Consider the following 18102-nt stretch of genomic DNA (forward strand, 5'->3'; position numbering starts at 1 on the left):
GAAGACTGCTTTCTCTTGATTCCAGCCTCTGCTCCAGTAGAAGCATGGCTCTGGCCTCTGTTCTTAAGGATACAAGGCCAAGGATGGGGATTTAGGTTCAGCTGACTATAATTAGGCCAAATAACATCCTGCTGGCATTTATTTCCATAACAACTGTCTCTCTAAGTGAAGAATGGGAAGGGTTTTGGGTGGCCTCAATGAGAAACAAAATTACAATTACAATGACAGAGATCAAAGGTTGCAGTGGTGGACCAAATGTATTTTTCTGTGAAGATAATTAACAAATATTTTTTGCTTCCTAAGTGTTCACAGGGTAGTTGCAAATCATTTTTCTTCCAGCAGTATTCTAGTTCACATAGTGATCTGCCAATAATACTCACTTTTCTGGTTTGTCCTTTTCATTTTGTTTTTAACATAGTTAATAGAAAAGGGAAAATCACCAAACCCAAAGGCAATTTGACCAACAGGCCCTGGAGGGGTTTGTGAAATCCCAAGGTCTTAAAGTTGCAAAGCTGACTAAAGGTGTCTTGTGAAATCCACACTTGGACCCCTGATGATGAGTAAGGAGCAGTTTCCCCACTGTCACATGTGTTCTCTCACCCAGGTACACACCCTCACAAGTGACTCCTCCATCCGGACCACTAAGGATGTATACATTCATGTCCAAGGTTAAGGTGAAAACCCAGAGATGTTGAGGCACTGTAGCTTTTCACTTAGAGAAAGTAGGTACAAAGGAAAACAAGAAAGCAGAGGGAGTAGAAGGGAGAATGATGTTTCTATTCGTTGTCTTCTAAGGAATTCAAGCATTTTTTAGGTTTCAAAAGGTGCTGGAGGTATTTTATGCTTACTTGTTTCACAATTCACTTTCAGTAAAGCTTATTGGAAATTGGGGGAGAAGAGCTAAAATTGTTATTTTTGCCCTTTAAAAAAATCTTTTTCCTATCATCCAAAATATTTGGGCTAGACACACACAAGTTATTTTGCTGTCCTTAAAGTTATTGTGTCTCATCTGTTCACCATTTTTCCCCGGCCCATTTCCCATACTTTTGAGATTGTGGACTGAGAAATTCCAAAGACCATTCTGTCCACCATTGGAAAGCATTTTGGTTCTAGATAGGCTTTTGAATTATCCTAAAACTGAAGCAGGTCTTAACCACTCTGGCAGTACATGAAACAAAATGGAGGCACCTTGGTTCCTATTTCAAAGCCTCTTTCATGTGGCACTTTCCCATTAAATTACACAGGATACTATATAAGGTTTCCTCTGATGGGAAATAAATACATTTTATGACTTCTTTTATGAGGTTAGTCATTCTGCAGGATATTTTCTTCTCCCAAGGAATTCCTACAAATTTAAACTATATGTATCTTTATCTTAAAGAGGCCAGCATCCTCATAAATGGTAAGAGAAGGAACACAGAACCCAAAACAATTTGGGGATCTTGGCCCCTTTGTCAGGTTAAGTATCTTTAAAAATTCCTTGGGAGAGTAAAAGCAACTGGCTCTATTTATGCTTTTCATGTCTCTGCACTGTATAAAGCACATATACAGACGTCTAGCTTAGGTGTAAACAAACAAACACCCTAAGCAACCTAAAAACTATGACCCTGTGTCTCTTTCAAAAAAATTTTAAATGTTTATTCATTTTTGAGAGAGGGAGACAGAGAGAGAGATAGAGAGATAGAGTGTGAGCAGGGGAGGGGCAGAGAGAGGGAGACACAGAATCTGAAGCAGGCTCCAGGCTCTGAGCTGTCAGCACAGAGACCCATGTGAGCTTAAACCCACCAACCCTGAGATCATGACCTGAGCAGAAGTCAGTTGCTAAGCCGACTAAGCCACCCAGGAGCCCCTAAAATCCTATGTTTTTGAGCAGTGGTTCTCAAACATCCCCACCACGTTAGCATCACCTGGAGGGCTATTAAAAACACAAATTACTGGACCACTCTTACCCTCGTTCCTGAGTTTCTGATATAATTGGTCTGGGATAGGACTTGGGAATTTTCATTTCTTACAAAAATTCCCAGGTAGTGCTGATGCTGCTAGTCTAGGGACCACCCTTCGAGATACGCTGTGCTAGCCAACACTTCTGCTGTCCTCCTCCAAATTACGGTAAGACCGCAAGGTTCTCTGTACGTCTTCTGCAGGGGCGCCCTCTCTGTTTAAGGCCAGGTGGCATTTAGGGGAAATGATCTGCCTGAAGTTTGCCCAAGCACATTCCTTCCCAGGCCAGTCACTGACGCGAAGACATAAGAGGGCAGATAATCGCTAGACAGTTGCTGAAGGTCAAACAAACCGACCCTTTGCGGACTCTGCCCTCGCACGTGACTGCAGGGCGTCTACACCCTCACCCTACTTCTGCCTTCTCTCCACCCTCGGGCCAGACAGCCTCAGTCTCTCAGACCCGTGGCTTTGCTTTGACTCGTGATGGCCCTGCTGGGCGCGCTCGTCTGCTGCCTGTTGGTCGCCCTGTGCGTCAGTCCCGGGCTCGGGCTGCCCCTGGCGCCCGAGAGTCCCGCTCCGGCAGTGGGTGAGTCCGCAACCCTTTCCCTCCCGGGGCTGCGCGCGAACGCCGGGCCAAAGCGCGCGCGCTAAGTCTGGAAAGGTGCGCGGGGCCGCAGGGCGCCGCGGCCGGGGCTCGCGGGAGTGGAGCCCGAGACGCGCCGCGCAAGCGCGACCGCAGCGCCAGGCGACCGGCGGGAGGTCGAGGGGGGCTGGAGAAGGTACCCTCGGCGGTGGGGGCGCGTTGGGTCCCGGGAGAGGGAAGGAAATGTGCGCGTCTCCAGCAAAACCGAGGCTAGAAGTTGGATGTCCCGCGTTGCCACGCGCGCCGAATGTGCCCAGAGGACAGGGAGCTACGGAGCTTCCTCTTCCCCATAGGGGTGTACATTTCAGTGGGACTCCGAGTATCTTCTGTCCTGCTCGCCGGGTTTGTTGGCCTTTTTTTCTTACTCCTGCAGCCAGTCTTGGTTACTACCCACCTCAGTCTGCGGTAGAACTCGTGCGGTCTTTATTACTGGTACCTGGATGTTACCGGGCTCTCTGTGGACGGCATTAATTTTAGTCATAACTTTTTTTTTAGAATTTTTTTAAACATGTATTTATTTTTGAGAGAGAGAGACAGAGCGTGAGCAAGGGAGGGCAGAGAGAGAGAGAGAGAGAGAGAGATACAATCCGAAGCAGGCTTCAGGTTCTGAGCTGTCAGCCCAGAGCCGGACGCGGGGCTCGAACTCACAAACCGGAGATCATGACCTGAGCTGAAGTCGGGCGCTTAACCGTCTGAGCCACCCAGGCGCCCCAATTTTAGTCGTTCTTAACACTTGAATGCAATACCTGTTTTGGTCCGCCTGGGACCAGCAGCATCAGCATCACCCAAACTTAGAATTGCAGGTTTTCAGCCCACCCCAGGCCTATGGAATATGAAACTGAGAATTGGGACCCAAGAACCTGTTTATCAGATTTTAGGTTTTAGGGTATCTTTTGAGCCTTCAGTTTCAAAGGTCAAGGTAACCCCCACCTGCCTGACACCCTTTGAAAAGAATTGTACTGTTCTTTGGGGGGGGGCATTTTGATAGGTGGAATTCTGTTCTGTGTTGGGGACTTAGCCACCTCTGAAACTTAGCACAGTGCTTGGTGCTATTCTTTGACGCTCTGGAAGTGCTCTGAAAATATACCTCCTCTTTGTGTGGAAGCCAAGTTCTCGTGACTCAGCTGGCAGGTTGAAAGCAAGAACTGTGAATCTGGTTCTAACTGCCAGTCATGATGAGATTTATTCCCAAATATGTATGCTGGTTTCTCCTTTTATTAAAGTTTGTGTTGTTTTTCTTTAATTAAGTGACTGCTTAGGATTTGGAGATAAAATGTCCCAGGTTGCTACCCATTGAGAGTACCCATTGGCAAATTCACTGTTTGGTTTTAAGGATCTGATTGCTTAAGGCCTTAACAACAACTTTCTGGTGTCTAGGGCAGCTCCACTTACACCTCCCTGTTTTGATATGGCAGCTAGAAAGCTGAGTCACTTAGGGAGGAGGTAGGGATGGGGCTCAGAGACTTGCTGAAGTTGACTCAGCGGTTTTGCACTGGATATATTATTTTACATGTTTTCTACTTGATGTGACCCTGTCTCTCCACCTCACCCCAGCCTGAAATGCTTTCTTTATAACACCCACCATGACTGGCCTGTGCTTAATTGGTGTGTGTGTATGTTTGTGTGTGTGTGTGTGTGTGTGTGTGTAAATTCCCAGTCTCCCAGTCTCAGCTTTCTGTTCTGTCAAGTCCCAGTGGTCAGGAAACAACAACCCAGGAGACTTCATCTGGGGGTATTTGTCCATAACTCTCTTTAGAGTTAGTAGGTCAGGGTCTGCAGGGATATTTGGTAGGAACTGACATTATAAGCAAAGGAACAAAAATACCTATTTTAAACAATGATCATGTTCCAAGCATCTGAATTATGGTTTACCAGGTTTTTTAGGATAAATTAGAATTTTTTTGGCTAAACCATAATTTTTTTGGTATAATGTTGAGCATTTGTCCAGGTATATTGACAACACACACGTGTATACACACATGCATTTGTAGAAATCTTCTTAGAGATTATCTGCAGAACAAGAAAGAAATCACTGTGTCATGAAATGAACTTTGGACTGCAAATCAGAGAATCTGTAGTGGAGTATGGGCTTTGCCACAGGCCAGGTCTGTGGCCTTAGACACACACACACACACACACACACACACACACCATTTTATAATTTCATTAGAAGTGGGAGGTGAGGCCTCCAGAGGTTCATTAGTCATAAATTCCAGGTTAAGAACCTGTCAGAACTCCTCTTGGCTTCTATTTAAAGACTTTCTTCAGTGCATCTAAATAATTACCCCCTCACTTCTCTTTATCTGGCAGTGCAGTGTAGTGGAAAGAGTGCTAGACTGGAAGTCTGGAGAGACTGGTTCTAGTTCAGCCCTCAATATTGAGTCACCATATGATCTTGAGGAAATCCTGAGATCTGCCCATCCCTAATTAAGGACTGTTTATTGAGGGCCTACTATATAGGTCAGACATGTTTTAGATACTGAAGACATAGAAATATAGGTACTGGAGATGTGTTCTTAATGTGTTTCCGGTTTTGGTTTGTAACATTTTAATATATTTATTATCTCATGTCCCTTAATTGTCACAGTATCTCATGTAGGTGTTGTTATCTATTTTACGAGAGGCAAGTGACACGGAAGGACAGTTGAATGTGAGCACACATGGAGGCAAGTGGTACAGTGGTTAAGCGCAACATGGGATCCGGGCACCTGGGTGGCTCAGTCGGTTAAGCGTCAGACTTCAGCCCAGGTCATGATCTCACAGCTCATGGGTTCGAGCCCCGCGTCGGGCTCTGTGCTGACAGCCAGCTCAGAGCCTGGAGCCTGTTATGGATTCTGTGTCTCCCTCTCTCTCTGACCCTCCCCTGCTCTCTCTCTCTCTCTCAGAAATAAATAAAACATTAAAAAAAAAAAAAAGATGTGATCCTAACATGAGCACCTTAAAAAAAATAGTTGTGTTTACCTGAGCAAGTTTTCTAATTGACCCACCTTTCGTTTCTCCCCTCTAAAATGAGAACAATGATTCCTACTTCAAGAGAGTGGTTTTGAGAATAAAATGACATAGTATATTTAGTTTCCTTATTATAATTCCTGGCACAAATGCTTCATAAAGAGAGGTACTACTCTGATTATTAGTACTAGTATTTCCTTCAATGAAAGAATCTTTCCCATGCTATCAGATGGGTTCCGGGTTTCTCGCTGAAAACCTAATGGAAGCATCCTCTTTAACAAATGCTTTTATTAACATTATTAACATTTGATACAAGTGTATGCTAGAAGATATTCCTATATTTAGTAGCTTTTAATAGCCTCTGGCAATTCCTACTTTTGGCTTAAAGCTAGTATTAAACATTTATACTCTTTTTCCATTAATGTTGAGAATCCAGGTTTTACAAGAAATTAGGAGTGAGATTTAGTTCCTGGTTCTGCAATCTATTCACTGTAACCCAAACAGACCACATCATGTTTCTATGTCAATTTTTCCACAAGAAGCACATAAATAAATTCTGAAATTGTAAATTCTGCAAAGAGGGAAACATACTACTAAGATACAATATTATTATTGATCTCCCTAGAGGATGTCTCCCTTTAGTTCATTATGCAATTTACGTTTGTTACATAGTCTTTTTTAAGGTAGGCATGCTGTCAGTGAGCTCATCAGTTGTGACCCATGTAAATAGTAAATTTTAGTAACTTCTTCCCGCTATCTTTGGGATCCTCATCTTCGACAGGAAGGTATTGTATGTACTTTCAGGGCAAATGAAGATTTAATTTATTAGGATTTTACTCCTTCACAGGAAGGAGTAACTGTCTCTAGTCTTACTGTAAGTATTTGTATAGGCATACCTGAAGGGAAGTAGATTTAACACCGTTTCTTTTCTAATCAACAGGACAGTTTTGGCATGTGACTGATTTACACTTAGACCCTTCTTACCACATCACAGACGACCACACGAAAGTGTGTGCTTCATCTAAAGGTGCAAATGCCTCCAATCCTGGTCCTTTTGGAGATGTTCTGTGTGATTCTCCATACTACCTTATTTTGTCAGCATTTGATTTTATTAAAAATTCAGGACAAGAAGCATCTTTCATGATATGGACAGGGTAAGTGATTATATAAATACTGTTAGTTACTCAGTATTTATCTGCAGTGTCCTAAGCTTTATTAGAATGTTGAATTCCTATGAATATTAATTATTAGGGTTTTTTTGTTTTTGGTTTTTTGTTTTGAGAGAGAGAGAGGGCACAAGTGGGAATGGGGCAGAGATAGAGAATCCCAGGAGGGGCAGAGAGAGAAAGAGAGAGAGAGAGAGGCGGGGCTCACCTAAAGTGGGGGTTGAGCTCACCCAATATGGGACTTGAACTCATGAACTGGGAGATATGACCTGAGCTAAAGCCAGATGTTTAACAACTGAGCCACCCAGATGCTTCTAATTAGCTTTTAAGTTAAGAGTTATTTGGGTTTTAAAAATACTAGGTCAGGGGCACCTGGGTGGCTTAGTCGGTTAAGCGTCCGACTTTCGCTTGGGTCATGATCTCACAGTTCGTGGGTTCGAGCCCCGCGTCGGGCTCTGTGCTGACTGCCAGCTCAGAGCCTGGAGCCTGTTTCAGTCTGTGACTCCCTCTCTCTCTAACCCTCCCCTGCTCACGCTGTCTCTCTCTCTCTCTCTCTCCTAAAACAAATAAATAAAACATTAAAAAAAAAATACTAGGTCAGATTACTCATTAGATTATTAGAGATAAGGGAGATTTTAGAAGTCTCAGAATTTTAATTTTTTTTAGAATACAGGCTCTAGAAAAATGTCAGTGTTAGCTTAGAGATGATGACCCCACAAACAGCACACTTACATTTTGAGGTGTTTATTTATGTGATAATAGGTCACATTAAATAATCAAAAATAAAAGGCCACAATGGGAGTTAACCTGAGATAGCAATTTTGTAAACATTATCTTCTGCTGGCATAATTAATTCCATCTGTCATGACAGAGTGACGAGGTTTATGTTTCCTATGCCTGCATTAATGACTGGTGCTATTTAACCAATTTTTACATTATACCTCATTTAATCTTTGCATTTGATGTAATTATTCCCATTTTACAGATGAAGGCTGGGCATCTAAGTAACTTGTTCAAGTGCACACAGCTGGTAAATGGCAAAGCTGGAATTTGAATCCAGGCATTTTAGCTCTGGAATCTGTGCTATTAATTGCTAAACTATTTGCCTCTAGTGAATCTTCAGTCAAGCAGTGTAACAGGTCGAGATTTCCTGTTTATCTTTCATATCACACAAAGTTTTTAAAATAGGATTCTCTGTGGGAGAAAGGTAAATGAAGAGTAGTTTATCAGTTCTTTTAACACTCATCTCTTGTTTTATTGTGGAAGCATGCAGTGATAATACAACAAGGCATCACGCGTGTCTAGTGACTTTTTATAGAAATTGATTTTGCTCTCCATGATTCTGTCTCCTTTTCAGGGATAGCCCACCTCACGTTCCAGTGCATGAACTCTCAACAGACACGGTCATAAATGTGATTGCTAATATGACAACCACCATCCAAAATGCCTTTCCAGATCTCCAGGTTTTCCCTGCACTGGGTAATCATGATTACTGGCCACAGGTAAATTTGATTTAAACTTCCAAAAGTGTTCAAAGGAATTTTCCTATCAGTACTGTCAAAATTCTGACAATAACTAGCTAATAGTAGGGCATGGGAGTGGGACTCACGGAGATAGAGTGTGCTCTTAAAAACCACTGAAGAAGATAAGACAAGTGCTTTAGGGACTTTAAAGTGACTCTCACTAATCCATCAAAAGATATGTCCATAGTGAGTTTTGGAAGCAAATTGTCTAGTGTGTGGATTATTGATTCTTGTTTTCCTTCATAATCTTCCTCAATTTCTACTTTCTTTTGAATAATTATGCTGTTCATTCACATTTCTATGATAAAGGTTGGCAAGGAAGGTTGATATTGACAAATATTTACATTTTTCAGAACTTCTCTTAGGCAGACAAAGTTCTCCACACTCGGATCTAAGCTAGATTATGAATAAAAACAAAAACATAGCAAACTATCATAAGAACCAAAGAGAGAGGTTCCTGTTCAGGTCCAGTTCAAGATGCAATTCAAGACAGAGATTGTGTTCAGAATATTTAATAACTCATAAGCCCAGGCCTTAACCTTATCAGTGTGGCCATTTGTGAAGCAGTCTGTGCATAACGGCTGGATACTAGCTGTGGCTACAGGGTCCTGTTAATGATAGTGTAGAATCGTAAATTTGGACAGATCCAAGAGATCTCAGAGATTGTGTTTTAGTGCAGGACTTGTGGACTACTATGGCCTGTGGTCCAAATTTGGCCTACCACTTATTTTTCTTAATAAAGTTTTACTGGAACACAGCCATGGCTATTCTTTCTGTATTGCCTGTGGCTGATTTCTGATTTTGTACTAGAACAGCAGAGTAGAATTGTGGCAAGAGACTATTTGGCTCTTAGGCTTAAAATATTTATTATTTGGCCCTTTCTAGGAAAAGTTTGCTGACCCTTGTTGTAGATCAACTCTTCATTTTATAGATGAGAAAACTGAGGCCCTAAGATGTCAAGTTGCTTATTCAAGTGCTCACAATTGCATAGTAGTAGAGCCCACATCCTGGATCTTTTGTGTTCAATTAGAGTAACATTATTTCATATATCCCTTGTTCTTGCCAGATTAACACACTCCGTATTCCTGAACATGATACTTACTTTCGTGCCTCTGTCTAGATTTATCTTACTTAGAATATCTTCTCCATCTCACATCACAAGAATGCTTAATGAGTGTTTTGATCACCTCAATGCAGGGATTTGAGATGTTGTAATCTAGGATGAACTTGTTTCAAGTAAGTTTTTGGCACTGGCCTCCAGGCTTGAGATGAACACTATATTAGTCTTTGTGAGTCATCCTCCTAACCAGTGGTCAACTTTGTTACTGTTGAGATGTTAGACCACACAGGGCAGACGCTTGGGGATGAATAATCTCTGGAAGCCAGAAGCTACCCACATTGTTTTTTATATGTTTTAGGTGACAGGCGATGGACATAGTGGAGAACATGTGGGGTTTAGAGTCGTAGTCACTAGAATATAAGGCCCCATCCTGTCCTGCTCCTGATAGCTTGACCAACTTGGATAATTCGCTTACTGTCTTTGATCTAGAAATCACTCATTTGTAAATAGGAGCAATAACACCTACCCTGAAAAGTTTTTGTGAGAATTAGTGATATTACATGAATAGGGCATAGCTTCCTACTTGGTGCATATTACACCCTCAGTAAGTGGAGTGGTAGTTATTAGAGCAGTAAGCAGCAACATGGGATGCATTTTCCCTAACTCCTTTGGGGTTTGTTTTATTTTACTTTTATTTCTGCCTTCTTTTTGTGAAGTCAAATCTTATCATAATTCAAAGGTACAGATAATATCCAAATTCTAAAATATATCCTATCATATGTACAACTAGGATAAATTGGGTAGCGGTATACCTTAAAGAATTAGTTTTTTTGTCCTTCTAGCTTATGACTTTGTATCTGAAAATCTTCTTTCTATTTATTCTACTTTCACCCTTTCACCCCAGTTTCAAGAATGTCAAATGTAACTTGAAAGCCCCACAACACATTCTCCTACAGACTGATAGCTGAGATGGAATTCTGCTGAATGTCAGTAACAAAACTGTTAGTAACAAATCAAGCAGATAGTTTAAAAAGTATTATTTCTCCATTAAACATGCACATAAACATAGCTACCTAAACATACATATACAGATGCATGTCCCCACCCATTACATCAGAAATAGATATTAGTGTGGGCAGCCTAAGGATTCCTTCAGTTGCCGCCCTAGGAAGCAGTCTGGGCCAGGGTCCTCATTTACTCCTACACAGGCAAGGCTGGTGCCACCAAACTTATGGGTGGGTCACTTCCCAATATACCTCATTTCTTGGCAGTGTGCATGTCACAGCCAAAGAGGGTTGAGATGATGGCATGGTCCAATTAATAATTAGACGTAGGAGTTATGTTGGAAAGACCTGGAATTCAGACCAATCCTGTAATTGACCAGCTGTCCCTGGATGAGCCAGCTAACATCCCTGCTGCTCACATTTCTCATAACTAAAATTGAGAGAAAAGTCTAGGGTAATTTTATATAATTTTAAGATTTTACATGACCATACCAGTATTTTGGCATCTGTCCTAAAGTAAACAAATGGCTAACTTTCAGATTTTTGATGATGATGATGATCAATTTTTTAATTAGAATCTGACCTGTAAGTCATAAATTTTGGTATTCAGGATAATTTTCAGACAGATGAGTCTGATATCTGACACAAATTAAAAATATACTTTGGATAATTAGTTCTAGTTAGAACAAGTCATTTGGTTATTACTTTCCCTGACTGTACCTCTATTTTCATCGGGTATTATGCATGTGTATTAGGAACTAATGTGACTTGGGTGTCATCTTGAAAAATAACTAAGCTCTTAACTCATGCTGATGGGAAATTTCTTTAAGAAATAGATCTATGTTGGGGCTCCTGGGTGGCTTAGTCGGTTAAGCGTCCGACTTTCGTTTAGGTCATTATCTCGCGGTTCGTGGGTTCGAGCCCCGCGTCGGGCTCTGTGCTGACTGCCAGCCCAGAGCCTGGAGCCTGTTTCAGAGTCTGTGTCTCCCTCTCTCTCTGACCCTCCCCTGCTCACGCTGTCTCTCTCTCTCTCTCTCCTAGAAATAAATAATTAAAAAAATATTAAAAAAAAAAAGAAATAGATCTATGTCACTAAAATACAGAAGGAATGGAGGAGGGTAAAGGAAATGGCTTCTGTTTACTAATATAATTTTTTAAAACAAAAATAGGAATAATTATCTAATTTTACAAGTGATTTTTTGGATTTTTATTCAGTATTTACTTTCTTTTTAAAAATTCAAAAAATTTTTTTTGTAATTATTATTTTTTTTTGAGAGGGGGAGAGAGAGAGAGAGAGAGGCAGAGAGAGGGAGAGAAAATCCCAGGCAGGATCCATGCCGAGTGGGATTCAGTCTCAACTGTGAGATCAGGACCTGAACCAAAATCAGGAGATCAGGAGTTGGTCTGTCAACTGAGACATCCAGATGTCCCTCAGTATGTACTTTCTTGAAGTGTTCAGTTTTTTTTCCTTCCTTAAAGATCCTTTACTATAATCTGATAAAATAGGATGACAAAAATACTTTATGATAGTTAAAATGTTTTATGCACATATTGCTTACCAAATGAAAACATGTTGATATAAAGAGACTTCTCCAAATCAAAAGCATGTGGTTGTCAATCTTCATTCAGAAGGTTCAGAAGTTTTATACTGATGTGAACATTTCAGAGGACTTTGTTTAATTCTAAAATTATAAATAATAAAAAATAAAAAAACGAAATTTTCTCCATTCCCTCAGTGTGCTATTCCAGGCCCTGCATGTTCAGGCTCAAACTTGCCTCTGTTTCTCTTTAACGAGCACACTCCCATATCCCTCCTGTATCCTGGCCAACCAGCACAAGTGCTTCTCTCTGTATATAGCACTGTGAGTGTTGGTGTCTGGGCCGTTGTCTTTACTTTAATGCCCTTTCTTGCAAACGTGAAGAAACCATTATTCAAGGCCAGGTTGATGTGCTTTCTTCACTTTTCCCCCCTTTCTCCCTGGGCTGGACTCTATTGTTCATGCTTCAGCCCTCCTAAAACCTCTGTGATAGCACCTTGCACGTCGTCTTATAGGTGACTGATTATATTTTTTTGGTCTCCTTAATGAAGTTATAAATTCCTTGAAGATGAAGACTATCTAGTACTCATCCTTGCCTCTCCAGATGTCTAACATAGTAGTAAGTGCTCAAGTAATGTTTAAATTAGTTAATCTATGTATCTTTAAAGTTTCAATGGTGGATTATATTGTTTGTGGCCAGGATCAACTGCCTGTAGTCACCAACAAGGTGTACAATGCAGTAGCAAATCTCTGGGAACCCTGGTTGGATGAAGAAGCTATTCGTACTTTGAGGCAAGGTAAGTGAAAGATTTATTCATCCTTATTTTGTCTCTATTTTTATTCATGTTGTTCAGACTGAGATCTTTAATGTTTGCTTGGGTGTGTTCATTCTGTATATGCCGCATTTTTTTGGAGGCTATCAGTCATGTTTGCAAGCTGAGGAGGGGCATAGATGGTGAGTGGGCCCAGGGCAAAGAGAGCAGGTCCAGGATCAGGTGCTAGCTCTGAATGTACCATTGCAGCAGACCCTTGGGTGTTATCGCCACTGGCTCATGGGTGTGAGTGGGATTTTGCCTTTAAATCTCATCCATACTAAAACTCTGGTTTATCTGACATCTCTCCCATAGTAGTCTCTGGCAAGGTCCACGTGTGTTCCCATTTTTGCATTTTGTATTTCACTGTATCTCTCATCTTAACTCCCCAAACATGCAAAAGTAGAAGTTGATGCATTAATGTTTCTTTTCTAAAGTTTGATACCTCATGGCCTCTTGCCGAAATAATTAATTATTGTTTCATCTGAATATTGGATACAACTGTTGGCAGTTCAGTATGTGGAAGTGCCACCACTAGACCTGGCACACTGTAGGTTTTCAGTAAGTGATTCTTATTTATGACAACCCCATGTATGTACAAACTAAATAATGAGAAATAAGTATCACCTTCCTGACTGGCTTATAAACCATAATTAAGAGTTTGCTTTCATAGTCACTGTGAATCTGTGTATGTGTTTTTCTAGAGTGTGTCTTAAATTTGTTTTTATAGGTGGCTTTTATACACAGAAAGTTTCACCTAATCTGAACCTTAGGATCATCAGTCTAAACACAAACTTGTACTACGGCCCAAATATCATGACTCTGAATAAGACTGACCCAGCAAATCAGTTTGAATGGCTAGAAAAGACACTGAACACCTCTCAGCAAAATAAGGAGAAGGTAGATCCCAGAGACTAAAATCATCTGGGGATAAACAGGGGCTAAATTTGTCTATTTATTAACGCAAGTGGGGTCAGCTATTAATAAAAGTATTAAAATTTGAAGATGTTTTCACATGAAACACCTTACGCTTTAATTAACTCTGCTGCGTTTGTTTTATTTTGCTCTGCTTTTAATGCTTTCAGGATTTACTGACATCTGTTGATTAAAAAAAAAATTGTGACCAAGGTCACAGTTAGCATATATCTTGAACAGTGTAATTTAAGTGATTCAAATGCAAATACAGTGGCACTAACAGTTTTATAACTATTTCATCTTTTTTTTTTTTTTTTTGGTAATAGGAGAGATGGTATATTTGCTTTCTAAATTTTAATTAATATACAGTACTTTCAATCTTGGAATCTAAGTGTCATTTGGTTATGATACATATGCAAAAAGATTCTCATCAGTCCTCACTGTGTTTTTCTCCAGGTGTACATCATAGCACATATCCCAGTGGGGTATCTGCCCAATTCAAGGAACACCGCAGCAATGAGAGAATTCTATAATGAGAAACTGATAGATATTTTTAGAAAATACAGCAATGTCATTGCAGGACAATTTTATGGACACGTTCACAGAGATAGTATTATGGTTCTTTCTGATAAAAAAGGTAATATGCTGTTCTGTTTGCGTCTCCCCAATCCAAAATGTTAGAGCAGAGCAGTGAATATCCAATAATTTTTACTGAATCAGTAAATTAAAAGTTTCATTAAGTCAACCTGTCAGCACCAGAGTTTTCTAAATTTCTTCTGTGTTTGTAAGGCAAGTGTGTAATTCCTGTGCAGGCCTGCAATTGGGTTTCTCCCTATTTTCTCCACAGGGCCACCAGCATTTGATAGCTATCATCAAAAAAGGCTCTGAAACCCTCAGCTCACTCAACTTTTCTTTTAGATCCTCAAGTTTAGGGAAATACAGCTGTTCATCATTTACTTCCTAGACTCAAGTGTCTTTTTATATGACTTGTTTTACTTCTCAGAATTTGAAGAGAAAAGCACAATTCACTATTGGTTTAAAATAGATCAAGCACTTAATTTTAAAAGCTAATCAACATTGTCATCTACTCAGAATTACAAGATAAGAATAGAAGAAGCTCTGGCATCAAACAAAGCAATGATTACCTATTTTTAAAGATGATGACCTCATGAGGACAGGAAACAGGGAGTTAACAAAATAAGAGTTCTTATTTTAGAGTAAGTAGTCGGCCAGGAAAAAAATCAGTATGTAGTTTTTTCAGCAATTGGGGAACATTTTCAAAATGCTTTACGTCTTTCACTTACAAAAAGTAGGCTTGGTAAAAATGACCATTTTTTAGTATTTGAAAGCTTTTTTACTCAGAAGCTCAGTTCTATAATAGATATATATAGAAACATGGTGACCCTAGTCAGATTCCTATTCTGTAATTATTGGCGTATCGTTTTAGGTAGATGTACAGAACAAACTAGTTTTGTATTTGTTTGTATGTGTGTGTGTATACTATTGATAACTTGGATTTTGTTATTATGAAAATTTTCAAATACTTCTAAAAGAAAATAATTAAACACCCCCCTCCCCCCCACACACACCATCACATATTTAACATCTATCAGGATTATGCCACATTTGCTTTACCTATTCATTTTTTATTCTTTTTTCTTTTTCTCAAACATTAGATCTATTTTAGCCTACATGCTCTGTATACATTGCTAAAATATATGGCTAATTTACATAATCATAATACGATTCGCTTACCTAACAAGATCAATAGTAATTCTTTGGTATCATCTATTACCAATGCATAATAAAAATTCCTCTGTTTTCTCAAAAATGTCTCTTTATAGCTGTTCCAAGTCATCATTTGGCTGTTATGTCTGTTAATCTCTTAATCTTGAATTTGTTTATATTTTTAATAAAGTTAAATTCAATTAAAAAAATATATGTTTATGTACATATGTTTTGCCCAGGAAGACCAGTAAATTCTTTGTTTGTGGCTCCTGCTGTTACCCCGGTGAAGAGTGTTACAGAAACACTGACCAACAATCCTGGCGTCAGACTATTTCAGTATGATCCTCATGATTATAAACTATTGGTAAGTTGACCCAATTTCAGATTTGTCCCATTTATGCATGTCTTTATAGTTTCCAATAGTTTAGTCTGATGTTTTGAGCTTAACTATGTGCGTTGTTTCTATATTGAAATCTCATGATGTCTTTCTTCTTTTTATATTTGGCTGGTCAGCACTTTAAGAATGGGCATATGACATCAGCCTTTGGGTGGTTGTTTCTGCCCTTCTAAGGACTTGACATTTGTTTAGCACATTGGGGAGGGCCTGATTTGTGGACTTGTACACATATTGAAACTTTTGACTAAGCCATATTTGTTATTAACTACTCTTCAATGGAACGTAGCTGTGAAAATGACTGTAGACTCTGAAACCATACTCCTCTAAGCATTCTTTTACCAAATTGTCCCCAGTCTGTTGCTCTGTAAAATGAGGATTAAACTAAATATTACTGACTTCACAGAGTTGCTGTGAGGATTACGTGAACAAATATGTGTAAAGCACTTAGAAGAATGCTTGGCTTATAAGTAAGCATTCAATAAATGTTGGCAATATTTTTTTTGGTGAAGAAAATAAATTGAGCTGGACATTTATCTTTGAGACAGAAGTTCTCTGGAGTTTGTACATGACTATGTTTTAGACCAAGTTACCACTGAAAGGCTGGACTTTTTCCTTCTGAGTACTGTCCCTTTTAATTAATATAATTTGAAAAGAATTTTTCAATTAGAGTCTCTATTAATGTAAATGCATTTTTTTCTAGAAAATTTTAAGAAGAGGTAGCTCTCTTGTTCCTTAGAGCATGTTTTTATGAAGAAAGTTAGGCAGGGGAAATTAGATTTAATTCGTAAGCATTAGATTAAATGAGGAAATAAAACAATTGACTGAATTATTTTTACAACTATTAGTTGCCCATATTTGGATCTGAACGTCTGTTACACACACACACACACACACATACACATACATATGTACATATTATATATATGTATACATGTACATATATGTGTGTGTATTTACGTGTGTATATATATATACTGACATAGAAGGATGCCCTGATATAGCACTAATTATTTTTAAGAGTGCAAAACAGTCCATATATAGTATAAGTTAATTTTTTGAAAAGGCCAAAAAGATAGTAAACAGGGTGTATATATTCTAAATAATTGTATTTGTTTTGTACATAAAGTCTAGAAAAACAGGCATACACTGGAGTGATGATATATATTTAACAAGTTGCTCACCGGGAAAAAAAATATATAGTGTCAAAATTCCTGAAAATTTGATGATTGGCTCTGTGAGCCAGTACAAGCCACCTTCAGCACACCACTAATTTATATGTAACTATTAGCAGCGGTTACTTCTGAGGTGTGTAAATCGAGAGATCTATATTTTGCAGATCTCTCTGTGTAGTTTAGCCTATGTTCCTTCATTGTTTTTAATATCAAAAAAGTAGTATAGATTTTTCTATTGGATTCTTAAAAAAACAGTTCTTACTTTTTTCTAAATGACTGCAACTTTAAAATAAGAATGTCACATAAATCCTAATAAAGACTCTTCTCGCTGTGAAGTACTTTCTATGCCAAAGAATGAACCAGGTTTTGTGACTGTTTCTGCTACAGGATATGTTGCAGTATTATTTGAACCTTACAGAAGCAAATCTAAAGGGAGAATCTGATTGGAAGCTGGAATATGTGCTGACTCAGACCTATGACATTGAAGATTTGCAGCCCAAAAGTTTGTATGCATTAGCTAAGCAATTTGCAATCCTGGACAGTGAGCAGTTTATAAAATACTACAATTACTTCTTTGTGAGTTATGACACCAGTGCCATTTGCAGTGGGAAATGTAAGGCCAATCAAGTTTGTGCTATTACGAGTCTTGATCATATTTCCTATGTAGATTGCCTCAAACAATATTATATAAAGCACTATCCCAAGTACTTTACTGTTTCTGTTCATAGATAATGTAACATTGTTCTGTTAATGAGATCAGTTTGTGGTAACTGTTACATAAATCTTTGTGGGTTACTGAGTGGGCAAGCAGAATTCTTTGCTTCCTTTTTTATAATCTTCAAATGTGGATATTTGTAACATTCTACATTTTCATTATATTGAATATATAACCGCCCATTACAAGAATGATGTCTGGCTGTCAGTATCCTATCTTCCAGTTTATATAATTATATCTAATCTATATCTTTGTTGCAACTGTCATTTATATAATAAAGCAAATGACTTCTCAAGTATGATGAATTATTTTTAATAGGATAATTTTGTCTTTTAATTCACTCTTGTTAAAAACTCATGTATAAACTGAGGTTCAAACTGTTTAAATCTCATGTGTAAACTGAGGCTAATATTGTTTCCATGTACCCTATCTACTGTTTGGAAAATACCAAGGTCTCATTGAGACTATCTTGGGGCTTATGAAACACCATAGGACATGAGTTGCCTATATTAGAGCAAAGCTGTCTGTCATTGTTCTAT

The 18102-nt window shown here is 39.0% G+C and overlaps 1 protein-coding gene across 1 annotated transcript; it reads left to right on the plus strand.

Annotated features, from left to right (window-relative positions):
* The first annotated feature begins 2303 nt into the window (after positions 1 to 2303).
* Positions 2304 to 17858, plus strand: SMPDL3A (sphingomyelin phosphodiesterase acid like 3A). The gene is made up of 8 exons (XM_077752746.1): positions 2304 to 2527; positions 6474 to 6687; positions 8057 to 8201; positions 12525 to 12621; positions 13367 to 13536; positions 14008 to 14188; positions 15519 to 15643; positions 17236 to 17858. Exons 1-8 carry the CDS (start codon positions 2425 to 2427, stop codon positions 17578 to 17580), a joined length of 1380 nt encoding a protein of 459 aa, XP_077608872.1. The 5' UTR covers positions 2304 to 2424; the 3' UTR covers positions 17581 to 17858.
* The last annotated feature ends 244 nt before the right edge of the window (positions 17859 to 18102 follow it).

Source organism: Crocuta crocuta, unplaced genomic scaffold (genome assembly GCF_008692635.1).
Source record: "Crocuta crocuta isolate KB4526 unplaced genomic scaffold, BGI_CrCroc_1.0 scaffold230, whole genome shotgun sequence".
In the NCBI taxonomy this organism is placed as follows: Eukaryota; Metazoa; Chordata; class Mammalia; order Carnivora; family Hyaenidae; genus Crocuta; species Crocuta crocuta.